Source organism: Haliotis rufescens, unplaced genomic scaffold (assembly GCF_023055435.1).
Source record: "Haliotis rufescens isolate VD_foot unplaced genomic scaffold, xgHalRufe1.0.p SCAF_3, whole genome shotgun sequence".
In the NCBI taxonomy this organism is placed as follows: domain Eukaryota; kingdom Metazoa; phylum Mollusca; class Gastropoda; order Lepetellida; family Haliotidae; genus Haliotis; species Haliotis rufescens.
Genome location: NW_025964001.1, coordinates 42,953,633 through 42,972,160, shown reverse-complemented (window position 1 = coordinate 42,972,160; position 18,528 = coordinate 42,953,633). Strand labels below are relative to the sequence as shown.

At 41.9% G+C, this 18,528-nt stretch overlaps 1 protein-coding gene across 6 annotated transcripts in view; it reads right to left on the bottom strand.

Annotated features, from left to right (window-relative positions):
* The window catches only part of LOC124123518 (spectrin beta chain, non-erythrocytic 5-like), a 151,931-nt gene that overhangs the window by 30,379 nt on the left and 103,024 nt on the right, over positions 1 to 18,528 (bottom strand). For all 6 annotated transcript variants that reach the window (XM_046486682.2, XM_046486718.2, XM_046486709.2 and 3 more), the window contains exons 23-49: positions 18,048 to 18,113; positions 17,328 to 17,458; positions 16,610 to 16,669; positions 15,985 to 16,111; positions 15,673 to 15,737; positions 14,106 to 14,187; positions 13,705 to 13,782; positions 11,467 to 11,594; positions 10,386 to 10,623; positions 9,632 to 9,771; positions 9,369 to 9,492; positions 9,118 to 9,264; positions 8,622 to 8,795; positions 8,101 to 8,190; positions 7,840 to 7,970; positions 7,067 to 7,253; positions 6,504 to 6,704; positions 5,763 to 5,879; positions 5,369 to 5,482; positions 4,479 to 4,661; positions 3,980 to 4,240; positions 3,468 to 3,578; positions 2,898 to 3,077; positions 1,966 to 2,169; positions 1,240 to 1,389; positions 751 to 950; positions 342 to 432 (exon numbers count right to left, since the gene is read on the bottom strand). In XM_046486682.2, coding sequence (XP_046342638.2) covers positions 342 to 432; positions 751 to 950; positions 1,240 to 1,389; positions 1,966 to 2,169; positions 2,898 to 3,077; positions 3,468 to 3,578; positions 3,980 to 4,240; positions 4,479 to 4,661; positions 5,369 to 5,482; positions 5,763 to 5,879; positions 6,504 to 6,704; positions 7,067 to 7,253; positions 7,840 to 7,970; positions 8,101 to 8,190; positions 8,622 to 8,795; positions 9,118 to 9,264; positions 9,369 to 9,492; positions 9,632 to 9,771; positions 10,386 to 10,623; positions 11,467 to 11,594; positions 13,705 to 13,782; positions 14,106 to 14,187; positions 15,673 to 15,737; positions 15,985 to 16,111; positions 16,610 to 16,669; positions 17,328 to 17,458; positions 18,048 to 18,113 — 3,780 coding nt within the window. The remainder of the gene's footprint in view (positions 1 to 341; positions 433 to 750; positions 951 to 1,239; positions 1,390 to 1,965; positions 2,170 to 2,897; positions 3,078 to 3,467; positions 3,579 to 3,979; positions 4,241 to 4,478; positions 4,662 to 5,368; positions 5,483 to 5,762; positions 5,880 to 6,503; positions 6,705 to 7,066; positions 7,254 to 7,839; positions 7,971 to 8,100; positions 8,191 to 8,621; positions 8,796 to 9,117; positions 9,265 to 9,368; positions 9,493 to 9,631; positions 9,772 to 10,385; positions 10,624 to 11,466; positions 11,595 to 13,704; positions 13,783 to 14,105; positions 14,188 to 15,672; positions 15,738 to 15,984; positions 16,112 to 16,609; positions 16,670 to 17,327; positions 17,459 to 18,047; positions 18,114 to 18,528) is intronic.

Sequence of the window (18,528 nt, the reverse complement as noted above, 5' to 3'; positions counted from 1 at the left end):
GGTTAAAATGACATAATACATTCTTGTCCTGCAGCAAACCCTGGTCCTGAAACACAAGTTGTTTATCTCCAAGGTCTCAAGTCAGGAAGAGGCTGGAGTTATACGGGATGTCTACTTCTATATATGTAAGACTCATGTCAGGATTAGCTTCCTAGGTAGGACCGATTCTTGGACGACTTCACATTCATCGCAGACTACAGCAATTACACAGTGACACATTGTACAACATTCATGTCTGGAGTCTTACACTCAGTGACACCTTGAATCTAAAACATCCCTATTCCACTGTAAAACTACCAGGTGCTGATACTGATTTGAACAGAGAACAGAATGACACTCACCTCCGCAACATCCCTGTTGAAGTTGGCATACAGCATGTTGTCTGAGATTCTGTGCTTTCTCTGGGAACTCAAATCTTTGATATGACCTCGTCTGGACAAGAAAACAAAAGTCAATGAATATCAAATGATTAAACTGGGAAAAATATAGAAATGTGGTGAGTCATTCTGTAAATGTCAGTACCGCATATATTGCATGAAAAGTACGCAACATATTTTTGTATACCAATACTAAATGCTGTCAATTTTAGAAAACATATCCAAGCTCTGTTCATATCATCCAGCACAGTGAAAGCTGAACCAGCATATATTCAATATGCAGATTGAACCAGGGTCTTTGGTGTGACGATCAAACGATTTAACCATGAAGCTACCCCACCTCCCCTCAATGTGTGTATATATCACTACATACCTCTGACTGACGGCAGCCATTGTTTTCTGTACAGTCTGAGCCTCAAAGTGATTGTCAGCCACCAGCTGCTGTCCGTGTGCTGTGACTGCCGAGAGCTTCTCCTCCTGGGTCTCAAGCACCTTCTCAAACGCCTCGTGTTTCCTCAGGAGTCCCTCTACCTGCTCCACAGACTCGGCGATATCGGGGCTGGCCAGGTACACCTGCAATGTCATGTACATAGCAGCGTACAGAACACCAAACAGAACTCAGACCCATCAGATTTGTCATGCATTTACAAGAATCACTTCTTGGTTCATTGTTTCTATGACACAAAACATGATTCATAGTGATGGTAGTTCTTAAGCAAATTCGGCTTTGTATTTCAAATGAGCATGATATGATGAACCAGCAATATTAGCATCTTCTTTCTTTTCATCTCCGTTACATAATTCTATCCCAACTCATATATACTACTCAAAAGAAGTAGACTACAGTCCTTCCACTGCATACCTCCTGGGATGAGCTGAGAACATTGAGTTGCTCGGCATCGCGAAGGAAGATCTGGACGTCGTACAGCTGGTCGTAGTACTCCTTCCGCTTGTTCCAGGTGGATACCAGCCGCTCCTGCATCTGCTGCACCTCTTCCACCTTCTCCGAAATCTGCCCATCGTAATACAGAAATAGCTCAGGACAAGGAAGTATGCCGACAGTTGATTACTGCAGATTATGAACAAGGGGTTGTGTTGTGGCAAGCGACTCAGTTGCCATTCAAGAGTAATGATCTGGAGTGATCCACATTAAGCAATATTCCTGACAATATTCCCCCATAAGGGGGCAACCATATCACTGTGTGGGGAATCAAACTCAGGTCACCAGCAGGACTAGCAAAGACTAACCACAAAGCTACCCCAACACTTAATAACAGAGATTACTTATGAAAGCAAGGCACTTGCTTGATAAAGGTACTCCATCTGTATTGTATGTTGCATTCAATGAGTCAAGAAATCAAAAATACAGAATGAGAATTACTGTTGAAAATCAAAATCTTTCTGACTTCAAAATTCAGACATGTTACTGCAAGTAAACCAACAACATACTGTATCTCCAACTATGAGTGAGTGAGTGAGTGAGTGAGTAGGGTTTTACATCGCTTTTATCAATATTCCAGGAATATCACGGCGGGGGACACCAGAAAAGGGCTTCACACATCTCCAACTAGGACATTCCTGTACTGACCTCATCACTTGCATAGTGTCCATTCTCTATCATGGCCAGTCCTGTGCCAATGACTGCTTCAAATGTGCTTCCTCTGGCATCTATCTCGGCACGGATCTCGTCTTGTCGTGTACGAAGCAGATCGGCGGCTTGTGCGTCTCGCACAGTCTTCTCCGCCAGCATCTCTCTCTCTGTCACCTTGGCCCAGCCGAGCAGGTCTCGCACCTGGGGTACAAACAACATACTGCATTACCAACATGTCCACACATGGAACAGTGCTCTGATCATGTCACCCAAGGAATAAGACTATAGCTGCACCACAGGGGTGGGCTTGAAGTACCAGCAACATCAGTGATCCAACCTGGAATACTTTCCTTGAGGCACTGTTACTAGCATGTTTAACTACTAACGTCATGTCTGTGGGAACATGGAACTCTACACATGACACTTCCATGCAACGACAATGTAAAAAGAAATACATAGAATAAACACCAGGCCCTGCATAAAAAATTTATGTTTGTTTGTTTGTTTGTTGTTTAACGCCATACTCAGCAATATTCTAGCTATTTGATAGTCAGTAAATAATCAAATCTGGACCAGACAATCCAGTAATTGACATCATGAGCATATTGAGATACGATAACATGCATCAACCAAGTCAGCAAGCCTGACCACCCTATCCCGTTAGTCGCCTTTTACGACAAGCAAAGTTGTCTGTTACGGCAAGCATGGGTTGCCGAAGACCTATTCTGTCCCGGGTCAATGTTCACGGGTCAATAAATTTATGAATCAGGTGTATTGACTACAGCAATGGAGGCACAGCATTTATAACTTTAACATGTCTTTAAAGAACAAGGCTCTGGACAGTTGTAGAATGGACACACAAACATCCAGGTTTGACTTTTGACAACAATGCACACACACTAAATGCAGCCCTTTTGTGGTCTACTAACCGAAGCGTTGAACTTGTGCAGATCTGCGGCCGCTAGTAGCTGCCCTTTGCGGACCTCGGCTCTCTCCTGCAGGTGACCCCAGTGGTCCACGACCGCAGCCTGCAGGTCCTCAATCTGGTCGGCATTCTCCCCGGGGTACGCCTCCTGCAGGCGCCCAGAGTCATCGATCAGAATCTGGAGCTGTTGGACAGAAGAAGGAAACTTTAGCAACTTCACTCATCCCAGAAATATGACAGATATCATAAAAACATGATGTTTGAATTTGTTTATGGTTCATTGTAGCAGGAGAACCAATCTAAGACCGATGTACATCAACAATGGAGGCGGAGGCTGGGTCAGCTGTTTAGCTGTTTTATATTTAGTCAAGCAGAAGTGTATAACTGTCAGTGCAGTCTCTGGTGATTATATCAAAGGGCATTTAAAATCTCCTGGATATATAGCTAAAACTTATGAACACATAAACATGTTCCCTATTCAAATTGTTAAATGTAAAAATAAAGGTTTGTGTTGAAAAGCTTGTTGCATATTGTCAACATAATGCATGTTGCAAGACACTACTAAAATGTTTACCTGAGCTTCAAGGGCAACCAGTTCATTCTCGAAAGCCTCATGTTTCTTGAGGTACTTCTGGGTGGTGTAGTAGTCACGGCCAAGATCATCCGGGATGCTGGACTCCTTTTCCTGCAACATAATAAACCATTCAAATATCTGACATGCACTTCTCATTCAAACAGTTGTCGAGTGGGGTTTTATTCAACACATCATTACAAGAAAATCACCATGGAGATTAGTTTTATAATAAGGTGTTGGTGAAAACCAGAAGTAGACATACAGGTGTGAAACAAGGATCAAAATCCAAACAAGGCAAACCTGGAGTACGAAATAACAGTGGATCCTGGTATTGCTAAGGGACACAACTCTGCAAAGATAATTTCGGCACCAGACAACAGGCCAAATGACTGTATTCTGATAGGTCTTTAGATATGATCGTTATTGCACTAAAGTATTCATACATTTTTAGAATCTTAAAGTCGTGTAACTGGTCATTGTTTGTGTGTGCCCCTCTCCCTTCGTTCCCTTACCTGTATCCTGGACAAGGCCTCCTCCACGTCTCGGTTGAATCGATGGATGTCCTCTGCCCCCTGTAGCTTGGAGTCGCGGGACTCAATCTGCTCCAGCAGGGTGTTCCAGGCGTCACGCAGGTGCTCCTGCCTCTGTTGCACCTGCACCATGTGAGGTCCCTTGTCGTCCAACAGCCACTTGGCAAGGCGCTCACACCGGTTGAATCTCTCCGAACCAGCCTCCACCTTACGCTTAAACTCATCAAACTTACTTTTCAAGATCTGTGGAAAGAAGACAGAGTTAACTAAATGTAAAGTTGATAACCTACACCATTAAAATAAATAATCAAAAGTTCTAACATTAGCCATTTCTGTAAGTAATTTACCAGATAGTACATATTGTTAGGGGTGCATTTCATTTTCAAATCAACCAAGTATGATTCAAGACTTGAAATATTTTCACAGCTGATGTTACAAAATATTATTTAATCATTACATTTAATAACACAAGTTAAATCACCTGAAGGTGTTCATAATCTTGGCCATATTCCTCGGAAGATGCGGTCTGCATCTGCTCGCCGATCCATTCCTCGAACTCCTCACTCTCTCGCATGTAGGCGTGGAGACTCTTGGAGTGCTCCAGGTTGCGCGTCCTCTCTGCTGCCAGTCGACGCAGCTTGTTGAGGTTGTCCTGCAGGTTGTCCTGCAACAGTCAGAAATAATACTTAACTGTCGCTGTGGAATTACTCTCTCATTGAAGCTCATTATTTGAAAGTTCTTTGAGCTGGGGGAAATAGGTAAGATTGATAAACATTCCTTGATATCTTAACATTCTTGTCTATCCACCATAGGATAATAAAAATGAAACTCATGACACTGATGTTAAAAATCATAAATTGATGAGTTCCCATAGAAAACCTCAAAGAATTCAGGACTCCAGTCTCCTGGGTTATCTGCCCTTGTGTCAATGTGCTGCAGGTGTGAGAATACAAGGTGTGGGAACACAGAGTATGACACTCAGCTTCTATCCTCCACATCATCATTGGGCCATGTGACGAAGAATTGGGATCAGGGTATCCACTGACAAGGACATCGGGACTCATGCCATATTTATACAGCTAGCCCACTGAGATACTATGGCACAGCTTTCCATGGATACCCTTATACAGAACGTTATACTGACTCTGAGATGACCAGTCCTTGTTTTCTCTCCTTAATGCTGAGCACGAGGCAGGGTAACAAATACCATCCTTTAATGCCTTTTGGTAACACAAGGCGTGGGAATCAAGCCACAACCTTCCGCTCTCCTGGCACAGGCTCTGTCCAATTTAACCCAAGAAACCTGGTCATAACCTGATGTCAGAGGCTCGGACTGAGGCGGTCAGTTTGGGAGTGAGATGATCAGTTTACCTGAGTCTTCTTCAGTAGAGATGGATCTGCTGATCCCAGCTTGAAAAGCCGAGAGGACTCCTTGCCAAGGCTGGTAACAATTCCTGAGTATGTCTGAATGTCAGTTTCTAAAACCTGCAACACACATACATAACAAACATAAGATACCTGTTATCTACATGTCTTAATACCTACTTTTGGGATACACACATATTTTAGACAAAGACTTTGAAAGCGTTAACGAGAGTTTGATGTATGAAACAAATGCTGGCAACCTGCAATGTCAGCATACTCACTGGAACAAATGCTATCAGTCACATTTATGGTTTTGACCAAATACATATTTGGGAAATGGAACTTTAAGGTCTTATTTCTTGACATCATCACTCTCGATTCTCAACCTGCTTGCATGTACCTTATTTTTGGCCAGCATCTTGTCTGCTGCATTCTCATCCCTGCCGTAGTCAGTGTTGGAGGCGAGGTGCATCCTCTCGTTGATCCAGGCCTCGACCTCCGCCACCTCAGACAGATACTGAAACACAACAGTCATCAACACAGTAAGAAACATTTGCCTGGTTTTTATACATCACTAGGTCACTAGTTTGTCAGCTCTTAGGGAATCAATCAAGGTGGGTCAGGGAGTCTATCAAGGTTGGTCAGGGAGTCAATCAAGGGTGGTCGGGAGTCAATCAAGGGCAGCCAGGGAGTCAACCAAGGGTTGCCAGGGAGTCAATCAAGGATGACCAGGGAGTCAATCAAGGGCAGCCAGAGACTCAATCAAGGATGACCAGGGAGTCAATCAAGGGTGGATAGGGAGTCAATCAAGGGCAGCTGGGGAGTCAATCAAGGATGACCAGGGAGTCAATCAAGGGCAGCCAGAGACTCAATCAAGGATGACCAGGGAGTCAATCAAGGGTGGATAGGGAGTCAATCAAGGGCAGCTGGGGAGTCAATCAAGGATGACCCGGGAGTCAATCAAGGGTTTGAGGGTGTCAATCAAGGGCAGTTGGGGAGTCAACCAAGGGTTGCCAGGGAGTCAATAAAGGGAAGCTAGGGAGTCATTCAAGGATGACCAAGGAGTCAATCAAGGGCAGCTAGGGAGTCAATCAAGAATGACCAAGGACTCATGCAATCAATTGTGGCCAGGGAGTCTGACCTTTTGGGTTTGCAGTGAGATATCAAGGTTCTTTTTCTTGTTCTTGGACTTCTTGAGGAGGTCGTCCCAGGACACCTGTAGTTCCTGACTCTTGTCTTTGATGGGCTTTGAGGCGAAGTGCTTATCATTGATCAGTTTGTCTCCGGTGCTCATTACTTTGTCGATGTTGGGCTGGTGCCCCAGAATCTCACGGTCCAGATCCTGACAAGAATGATCACATTAATTATTTCCACTTAATACAGGAAAATCCTTTCTTGAGTAATTTAAATTTTTTGAAAATAATATATTACAGATTAATAAGACAAATGGTTTTGCATACATTGATCGCAATTTACAGTTTTGTTAATAACAGTAAATTAATAATATTTTATGCCACTTTAGGACACCAAAAGTGGTCTCAACACATCAAAGCCATGCAATGATGAAACCTGGTTTTTTGATTAGCTACCACACCGTCCAACTGGTAACTACAATATTACTCATGACTAATATCGAAAACTAAACTAGGAAGTCTGCACCACATTTAAGCCTGAGTCCAAACGGCATCCCAGTTGTTCTCCCACCTGGTGTTTCTTGTGGAGTTTCTGGGCATCGATGAGGTTCTTGCCCATGTCCTGTGATGCCGCCGCGGGCAGGTGCTCCTTGATCCACTGCAGCTCATTGTCCACGTCAAACACAAACTGATGCAGCTGTAGCGACTCCTGCAGCTTCTGCTTGCGAGCTGCCACTACTGGCTCCAGCTTCTTGAACCTGAGCGAGGAAGGCAGTTTCATTTAACTCTGCTTTTAACAGTATTGCAGTATTCATTGAGCATGATGTGGGGGGAAAACCCAAAGTGGTACAGGTCATCGAGGAGCAAGGGTATGATGATGTCAAAGAAAGATAGTCAGGGTGACTGTAGGATTTGATCCCATGATCATAGGTTCCTGGCATGCTAAGTTGTTTTCTTTGTTTGTGGTTTTACGCCGCACTCAGCAATATTCCACCTATCTGACGGTGGTCTGTAAATAATCGAGTCTGGACCAGACCATCCAGTGATTGACATCATGAGCATCGATCCACGCAATTGGGATACGATGACATGCATCAACCAAGTCAGCGAGCCTGACCACCCGATCCTGTTAGTCACCTCTTACAACAAGCATAGTCGCCTTTTATGGCAAGCATGGGTTGCTGAAGACCTATTCTACCCCGGATCATCACGGGTCCGCGTGCTAAAGGGGTGCAACTCTAAATTGTGAATTGTGGCACCTTAGACGACTAGGCAAACAAACAAAACAATATTTTCTGCAGTATGTATATTTGATTGTAAGCAACTTGACTAGCTCCTACAAACCTTTTGTTGAAGGCGTCGACAGCTCGGATAATGTCAGCTGAGTTATAGTGACCTTTGTCAGCCATTTCCTTGCCCTGAGCGACAATTGTTTGGATTGTGTCGGAAAGAGTTGACAAGTCCGTCTCAAGGTTCTGAAATGTAGCACAACATATTTCCAAATTAACCTTACAGTGTGATCCGATTCTGTGAAATTAAACTATAAGTTAAGGATTCACATATCCATATTTTTTTATTATCAACAACAGATAAGCAATAACAAACCTGATGTTTCATGAGCAGATTCTTGACGCCTCTCAAATCCGAGCCAACATCAGGGTTAGCAACAGACTTTTCCATTTCATCAAGCTTAGCCTGTAAAGGGAAACGCACATTGTGACATCATACATCTCAGAATGTTCAGTTGTCTTGCAACATTAAAACATTTCCATAAAAAATGTTCTGATTTGATATGTACATTGTTCTTGCTTACATAAAGTACTCTTCTAATTGCATCCTTTTTATGGTTTAGTACAGAAAGTGAGTGGATGTTAGTGTGAATCAGTGTCTATGTCAATGGCCAATTTAGAAAGAAAAACAAAATCTCAGTCCATAATATCCACGCCTCTAATATCAACCTTGCTATTAATATCAAAGTGCATAACAATGGCTGCTGATACTCATTCAATAACCTTGCTTGTGTTTCCTAAATTGTCTTAATATTTCACCTTACTTGGGTCCGGGCACTTATCTGTAACAGGGACTCAGGAATCAACAAACAAAACAACATGTTCCAACTGTCCTACCTGTGCATCCTCCAGAGCTCTGTTGAGTGTCTGCTGCTGAGTTGCTTCACGGAGTTTCCTCCCCTTGTCTGCTGCTTTCTCATTCAAGTCTGCCCACTCCCGGTTCAGCTTCTCCGAGATTTCCTTGATCTCTGGAGCAGCAGAGTGACCATCGCCAACCATCTTCTTTCCGTCCTGGAAACACGACTCCGATCATCAAACTCTGGTGCTAAGGCTATAAGGCTCCTCTCACAGTGTTTTCAAGTACGCAAGGCAAAGTTAATTTCTTGTTTTATTGATCTTGTCAGTCAAAATGCCGCAGACAGGGTGGTAATATTAAACAAGCAAAAACTGTTGATTTTGAGGTTAATTATGAAACAAAAAGCTTCCATTTCTTTTAAAAAAAACACAGCACTTTATTTTTTAAGATTATTAGACGAAATTTTAACAGGGTTCACTCATCACTGAGATCGTCACTCAAGGAAGTACATCTGTAACCTCAACACTGTGAGCTGACCTGATTTAAAGCTTGAAGTCTGTCATTGTTGGACTTCAACTCGGCCTCAAACGCCTGGTGCTTCTGCAGCTTTGCCATGAGATTGGACAGATCTTTGTAGGAGTCATCTGTGGCTGTCTTATACTTCTCCTTCATCCAGTCAGACAGCTGTAACAGATATATTGTCATATACAAAGTCCACAGAGATAAAAGAATTTATCTTCCTTATTTAGATTATTCGTTGTTTGCAACTTGATAGCGTAAGAGCTCACCTCCTTTCCATCACGTTTGAACTCTTGGAACTTTTGGGCCTCCAACAAAGCCTTGCGACGATCAGCAGCTTTGCCCTTGACCTTGTTTCTTCGCTGGAGCACCTGGTTACATCGCTTGTTGATGCTGTGATGAAATATAAATTCACATCAAATGCCCACCAAATTGATTACACTTACTACAACCAAAATAGATTTTCTTTCCCAGTGACAAAGAACAACAGACAACTCTCAAGTATGGCTGGAACTAAGGGGACACAACTCACTGGTCTCGGTCCGGGTGTTGGTCCTGGATGAGGTTATCAGCAAGGTCCTTCAGGCCCTTCACTTTCTCATCTTGAGCTTGGACTTTGCCTTCAAAGTCATCATGTCTCCGCAGCAGGGATTCCACATCAGCAATGGTGCTCTGAGTAGACAGAACATAACATAAGTCAGAATATCCAGTACAAAGCGTCTGTTCCACAAGGCTATCGTAGAGCAAAAATTATCCTAACTTCTATACTTTAACATGAACTTATAACTGTCATTGTGCTAAGATCGCCTAGTGGAACTGGGCCCTGGACATTAGCAATTGTCCTTAAACAGTAAGGTGACACACTTTGTCAAATGCATCTTTGATTTTATTTATTATTTGGCAAATTGAATTGCCTGTGTATTAAGGCATGATATAATCAAACACAACAATGTCATCGTTCGGCTTCGAATCTCATTCTATGTGTTTCAAGTACTTGAGAACAAAAACACATCATGTCCGATGCTTGAAAACATGATGATTATGCGTTTTGATTATGTGCCAGTAAATATATATGTATATAACTCTCCATGGTGAAAACAGAATAATTGAATAGATTTAAGCACTAATATTGAATTATTTCACAACTCACATATATTTTATTAAAAGAATAACTACATCAATACTGTATCATGATACTTATAAAACAAGACATGCATACACTTGGTTGCACTTAATTCCTAGCTAGAGTAATTTCATCTTGAATGTCAGTGGTAAGGTCTCCCTACCCCTTTGTCATTATAATCAAGGAAGGCCTCATGACCGCTGGTGGTGGCATCGATGGTGTCCGCCTCCTTGTTGAACACCTGAAGATTGTAGGCATCCTGAAGCTGTTTCTGGCGTTGTCGGTACAGCTCATCAATTGCCCGCTCCTCATCATCCAGACGCTTTAACCGATCCTTCACGTCCTGGGCATTGGGGTCCTTGGCGAGGACTTCAGCGCCCAAAGCCCTCAACTTGGCAAACCTAGACATAGCACAATGCAGGTCAGTATTAAGATTTGTTTCTAATGTTCTCTTTGAAATGAAGAATGTGTTTCTAAAGGAATCTTATAAACACAGCCAATATTGCCATAGCGAGTAACATGGGGCTGTAGGAGTGGATTGCGTACACGTCCTGTCTTTAATTTTAATCAAAATTAATACATCTCACAGATGTTTACCACCTGAGCAATACCTGCCGATAAACCAAAGAGAACCAGCGATATTAACCACAAGATCCTGGCTTCCAAGGAAATCAATTTTGTACAGTCATTTAGACCTATGGGCCAAATGTTCCTAAAGGACATAATATTTCATGGCATTCAGCAACTAGTATGAAGCCAGAGTCAAGAAAAAATTCTTTCAATCCTGGAATCTTAGCTAACAGCAATACGATCTCCTGAAAATGACAGAAAATGAAAAATTCCAGCAAACAATCTGAAAGTTTTCTTTCAGAAAGACTTGAGTATCCAATTTCAATGGTAATAAGCCACGCCATCAATATTTTCTCATTTTCTCTCAGTATCATCTGAGTTGACATGTGTCCAGACAATGTACCGTTTCTGTTCCATATCTGCAACAGGCCTGGTAGAGAAGTGAAGATGGGAGTTATATCCCCTCGTTGAGGATGTTGTGAGTCTCCAGGGGCATCCCCAAAGCGTTCATAGCTTTACAATAGTCGTAAGACAATATTACACAATACAGTTACAACACACGGAGCGCAACGATCGTTTTGTGGATCGGTGACCTTTCCATCTAAACCCAACCGCGCTGGAGTACTCGATCATACGTCACAGCCCTTATGCAGACAGGAAGTTGTCATACTTACTTGTCTTTGTGGGCCTTGATGTCATCACCAATATCTTCGTGTTCCTTCAGCATGCGCTCAGCACTCTGGATATCATGGGGCATTTCGGCACTGGCAAGGCGGGCTCGCATCGATCCAGCCCAGGACAGCTGCATCACAATACTTGCATGAAGCCTGGTGTGTGTGTGTGTGTGTGTGTGTGTGTGTGTGTGTGTGTGTGCGTGTGCGTGCGTGTGTGTGCGTGTGTGTGAGAGACAAAGGAACTAGCTTGATGGAGAGTTACAGTGGTAGAACAAGCTTGATTGAGAGTGACAGTGGTAGAACGAGCTTGATGGAGAGTGACAGTGGTAGAACAAGCTTGATGGAGAGTGACAGTGGTAGAACAAGCTTGATGGAGAGTGACAGTGGTAGAACGAGCTTGAAGGAGAGTGACAGTGGTAGAACTAGCTTTAGTGAGTGGGTTAGTATGGTTTTACGCCGCTTTTAGCAATATTCCAGCAATATCACGGCAGAGGACACCGGAAATGGGCTTCACACATTGTACCCATGTCGGGAATCGAACCTGTGTTGTCTGCGTGACGAGCGAACGCTTTAACCACTAGGCTACCCAACCGCCCCTGAACTAGCTTGAAGAAGAGTGACAGCAGTAGAACTAGCTTGATGTAGAGTGACAGTGGTAGAACTAGCTTGATGGAGAGTGACAGCGGTAGAATGAGCTTGATGGAGAGTGACAGCGGTAGAACTAGCTTGATGGAGAGTGACAGCGGTAGAATGAGCTTGATGGAGAGTGACAGTGGTAGAACTAGCTTGATGGAGAGTGACAGTGGTAGAACTAGCTTGATGGAGAGTGACAGTGGTAGAACTAGCTTGATGGAGAGTGACAGTGGTAGAACTAGCGTGATGGAGAGTGACAGTGGTAGAATTAGCTTGATGGACTATCTTGATAGATAGTGGTAGAACTAACTTGATGGCAAGTGACAGTGGTAGAACTAGCTTGATGGACTAGCTTGATGGATAGTGGCAGTGGTAGAACTAGCTTGATGGAGAGTGACAGTGCAGGACAGTGGAAATTTTAAAAAAAACTTCACTTGCCATGTTTAAAGACAATTTTCACTTGAGCTGATTTCATTTTCACTTGCCCAAATAATTTCAAAATAGTGAGTGAGTGAGTGAGTATGGTTTTACGCCGCTTTTAGCAATATTCCAGCAATATCACGACGGGGGACACCAGAAATGGGCTTCACACATTGTACCCATGTCGGGAATCGAACCAGGGTCTTCGGCGTGACAAGCGAACGCTTTAACCATTAGGCTACCCGACCGCCCCAATTTCAAAATAAAACTTCAAATCATCAATATGTGTTTATTTACCGTTGAACAAAATTACACTACACCGGAACTGTTATATCTACATAAGGACTCGGGTAAATTCTAAATAAACATCGGAAACCTCATGACTTGTCAAATAATGTTTTTTCGAAATTGTGTACAACCGTCAACAAAAACATGTTTCTTATTTCTGGATGTTACAGTTGGATACTGACAACAAATTCTGCACTTCATGACATTTTGTTCTTCGTCATACACTACCCATGGAAACTCATCGCACCAACTCTGAATGAATTTTCTGTCCCGTTTTTCGGCATCATACTTCTTGTTCTTATAACATGTGTCCTCATTTGGTCGTTTTCTTTTACATGATTCGCTATCATCGGCATTTTCAGATTTATTTGGATTTTTTTCACTTTCCCCACCAAAAAAACTTTTAATCGATGCCTGCTGGTGTGTCGCCATAACCAGGTCGTGAGACAGTCACAGGCCACGACGTGTTTCGATTACGAGACCCCTCTAGGCAGTATTGATCGTGTATCAATTATCAGATCCCTCTAGGCCGCAATGCGAGATAAGCATTCAAACCGAGTGTAGAAAGTTGTTTCATACTGTTCCGATTGAATATTAAAACGATAATAGAAAAGGGATGTAACTCTAAGTCTCGTGTGTTCTTTAATAGTGTCAGTGTTTCGCGAAAGCGTGATTACGAAATTTCTCTCAGCTAATTTATTGTACCATTTTACCAGTAGTTAGACATGTAGACAGTGATAGTAATTTCCAATATTACTTGCCTCCGGACAAGTTAAAGTAAGTGATTTTGTTGCCCGACCTCGTATTTCTACTTGCCCCGGGAGTCAGGAAATGGCAAATTTCCACCCCTGCAGTGGTAGAACTAGCTTGAAGGAGAGTGACAGTGGTAGAACTCACAATATCTTTGGCATCCTCCCCAAACTTCTGCTGGTTCTGAGCCTCGCTGAGCTGGCCCTTCCTCTTGTCTGCCTTGTTCTGGAACACCGGAATACATAGCAGAACACCGGAACACATAACAGAACACCGGAACAATCTAACAGAACCATGTCGAAGTAAACATGAAACATTTACATCACAAATACCATAAACATCAAAAGCATGAATGAAATTTAATTTTGAGCTTTAGATTTCTAACAAGCATCCTTGATAACAATATTGTGCATATATTCACTGTAATGAGGACTTTTAAAGTAAATTACTTTCAAGCCAAGACCCACAATTTGCAGAATCATGAGTCCTCCAACTGTAACTAAAGCTCTAAGAAACAAGACCATCATGAACAGTAATGTTTAGCTTACCTTGAGCCCCTTCCAGAGTTTCTCCAGCTCTCTCTGGCGCTGGTCCACATAGCCACTCTCGTCAGGGTAGGAGGACTTCACACTGAAAACATGCAGTCATTACACAATGGCCACAGCATTCCGTAAAGGTTCCAATTCATTGGTAATAACAAAAGGGAACATTGTCCCTCTCTTCATATGACATATTCAGTAACATAAAAACAGCAGTCTCATGTCAGTCTGCTACTTAAATAGGGGTGACTATTGGGGCTATACGATGGCTGAGAATGATATAATTTTTGTTTGACGAAGCACAAACCTTCTATGAAAAACTACACCAAGGATTGTTACAAACAAATTTCTGTCGTAAAAACCGGTGTTCTTTTAAATCAATACACCAAAATAAATAACTTCACAGATTGCTCATTTACTCATTAAGTGAGCGTGGCCTACCAGATTTAGGTTTCTGGAAATACTAATGCAAAAACACTGCTTGGTTAGCTAATCAAATGCCACGGAATCTCTTCATTTTCACATATACAGTGTCTGACATAATACTTCTCTGCAGCATAATATGGATCAGATTCATACAGATACTTTTGACTTATAATACATTCATCAATCATAATATTGCAGGAGTTTATGTGCACATTTTTCAGAAAGTTCCCTCACTCTCCATGCTTAATTTTGGTACTAAGATATAATCTTGAAAAAAAATTCACTGTACTGAATAACCTGGAATTCGCCCTGATGAAATAGATTTTTCAAATTTTCAAAATGCAAATACAAGTTGTACACTTCTTAAGTCATTATCTGATGAGATAAGATGAAAAAATAAAATATTGTTATAACTGTGGTCATTACTGGCAAACTATTGGTTTTAAGTCATTGCAGACAAAATTGATTTTCAAAATTATATCTCCGTTCCATTAGGATCAATATGGATGTGATAAATGCATGGAAATAAAATGCACTTCATACTTGACAATGCAGAAATTATATCATATTTAGTCATCACTGTTGTACAACTATCAATCCATCATGAGCATTACTGGTAACCTGAGGCCGCTGTTAAGTATTTCTGACATATTAAAGATTCATCATTACTGATATCAGCATGTACATCACTGTTTTCCACATGAATTAATCATTACAGCTAAACTAGTTCCTGGATCTATCAGTGTGTGGTCAATATAGAGAGGCCAGCTTAACTACGCTGATAACATGTTAAATAAACAAGCAGAGCGTTTATAATATACTGGCTCCTAGCTTGCACAAGTTGATTATGTGCATTGAGACCCGTGAACCAGCTTATTAGCCCCTCATTAACACCTGTGTGCTTTACACTGCCATACACATCCACTGCTCCCTCGTTAACACAGGTGTGCTTTACACTGCCATACACATCCACGGCTCCCTCGTTAATACAGGTGTGCTTTACACTGCCATACACATCCACTGCTCCCTCGTTAATACAGGTGTGCTTTACACTGCCATACACATCCACTGATCCCTCGTTAACACAGGTGTGCTTTAGACCAGCCTATATGTCCCCTGCTCCCTCGTTAACACAGGAGTGGAAACTCACGAGTCTCCCAGGTAGTTCATCCTCTTCATCTTCTCCTCCATTGGAACAAGCTCTCTCTCCACGTTCTGAAACCAATACAACACTTCGTTCATCATGCTATGTTAAACCATCATTGCAAATACTGGGTTGGGTTTGAACAGTATGTCCTTGATATCACAGTGTGACAGCATTAGGTTGGAGGAAAGCTACACAGAGAAACAAGTTATAGACGCTTGGTGAATGGTGAACCTATACAGAATAGGTAGCATAAACATCTTTCCTCATTTTCCTCTTTTTCAATTTCTATTTTTTTCAGAAAACATAGCCACTCACAGCATGTCGCCGCTGAAGCGCCCCGATTCCCTTGAGATCCTTGCCAACGTCGTCTGTCATCAGAGCATTGTTCTTGTCTTTGATCCACTCGGACAGCTCATCACATGTTGACTTGAACAGTTCAATGCTAAAAGCACACAAAGAAACATATGCAAGTTGGCTGTGGGTTCTCTTTGGTGAAATTGGGGTTAAAAGTTGACCCAAAACATGAGGTAGGAATACAAATAATAAAACATATCTTTGCTATTATTTCAACAGAACGTGGGTTTATTTTAAAAAAGAACAAGAGGATAATAGGAGTAGGTTCAAGTAAAAAAAATTCAAAGTTTAAATAAACATGTTTTGACTTAATATTTCCTTTATGAATGTGTCTGGAAGCCAACACAGCTTCCCACCAAACCATCCCTTTTGTGCATGAAACAGTCCCTTCTGTACATGAAACAAGTCTCTTTTGTACACAAATTTAAACCGTCCCTTCTTAACATGGCCATTAACTTGACTGTACATCACTAGTGCCCCCAGTGCTACAAGACCCTCTCATCCCATGGGACAGAGGCCCAGATCACCTGTGCTTGGACAGTTGCCACTGAACAAATGTTACCCTAATGATATGTCTCAACATTACCTTGAGGCCCCCTCCAGTGAGCGTTCCTTGTCCAGCTTCAGCTTGTTAAGGTGAGCCCAACTGCAACACAAAATAGGTGGAATATTAATCACAATATCAAATCAATTTTATTTATCTAGTCACAGAGATTTATTTAGACCTGCTCACACATCGATAATTTGCTCCAAATCTGCAAAAAGTGATTAAAAATTCCCAAATTGGAATAAAAAATTCCCAACTGACAAATAACTAATTTTTATGGCTTTGTAAAGGTAACCTGCATTTCACTGATAAGAAGGCCAATAAAAACAGGAAGAGGTTTTAATGCTTATATTTATATTATTGCATGGAATGCAATCTCAAAATACAATGTTAAAATATTTCTGCATTAAAGAAAGAACTTTAATTAAAAAAATCACAAGTTAGAACAAAATAATGTTTTTTCCCCAATTTGACTGCCAGGGGCACTTATCTAGAATCCTGGATAAATACCTGGATCAAGTTAACCATGGAAATATTCCCTGGCACTTTAAGCCATAAGAACAAACTCATGAATACATTTATACCAAATGAAGTCAGGACTGACTTATGCATACCAACTTCTTTATTATTTCAGTGTGAAGGTTTGATGCAGATACTAGTACCTCAAGAAGAAAATGACTTGTTTGACATTGAAAGTGCAACCTACAGGTTTCTTAAACAGTTTCAAATGAGAGAGGACGAGACAGGTGTGGTTTACCTGTCATTTATCTCCTTCTGGCGACGTTTGACTTGATCGGACTGACTGCTGCCAGACTTGATAATGTCTCCTGCCAGGACATTGATGTTGTCCAGACGGCCCTTGTTGGCGGCCAGACTTGTCAGCAAGTTCTAGACACAAACATGGATAAACAGTTTAGCAGATACTTTCATCAAGACCTTAACATATCAGTATAAACCTTCAGTGCCGTCATCTTATTGTTCTCCATACGGGTTAAATCTCATAAACAAGGATGTTGTAATGATCCCAAGAACTTATATAATATCCCCAGGATTTGTATAGGATATTCCAGGCATATTTGCTACATAATGGGTTATGCTATCCCAGGATTTTATTAATACAACTTCCGTTCAGACTGTAACATGTAATGAAATGTAAAATCAAATGACAAATGTTTTCTTTATATTCCCGAGGATCGATCAACCTTTGTATCTGTAGCCCAGTGAGTGTGACGTGCCTTATCCTACACATAAAGGTTTCTATCATCTATTCTGCCATCTTGGGCACTGGATGAACTAAATTCTCTTAAACATTTTGTGCTGACAGGGATCTTGTAGAATGAACAAAGTTCTGATAGCAACTTCCTGGCCTCGAGATTCTCGGGATGGAAACCGCCTCAGAGGAACACATTTCTGAGAGGGATGTCTCTGCTACACTATACCCATAGACACAGAAGCACAGTGTCCAGGTTGAACCTACCTCAAACTTCTTCCTGACAGCATCCATGTTGTCAGCCAGGCTCTCCCTGGACTTCAATACTCCTTCCTGGAACAAAACATGCACACCATCTAATCTACATCTGGAGCATCATGGAAGCTGCCTTCTTTACCCAATCCAAGAAATGTGTCAGTGGAGTCAGATTCAGTGGGAAGTAAGTAAGCGTTACCATGAGACCTCAATGACACAAGGGTTGGTTGTTAAGATGTTACCCAACTCCTGGATGACCATGACACTGACTGGTGTTACCCAAATCCTGTATGAAAATGGCAATGGAGCATAGTCGAGGTTCCCGTGTTGCTTCAGTCATGCTTGTGGAGAATGATACATACCCTTCACAATGGTGACATAAAACATGATCGCTAATCTACCAAAATTGTAAATTTCATTGGAATACGGAAGAGTTGAAGACCTCCACAAATGTGTAGCAGGCAACATAATACAAACGTTCATCCACGTACAC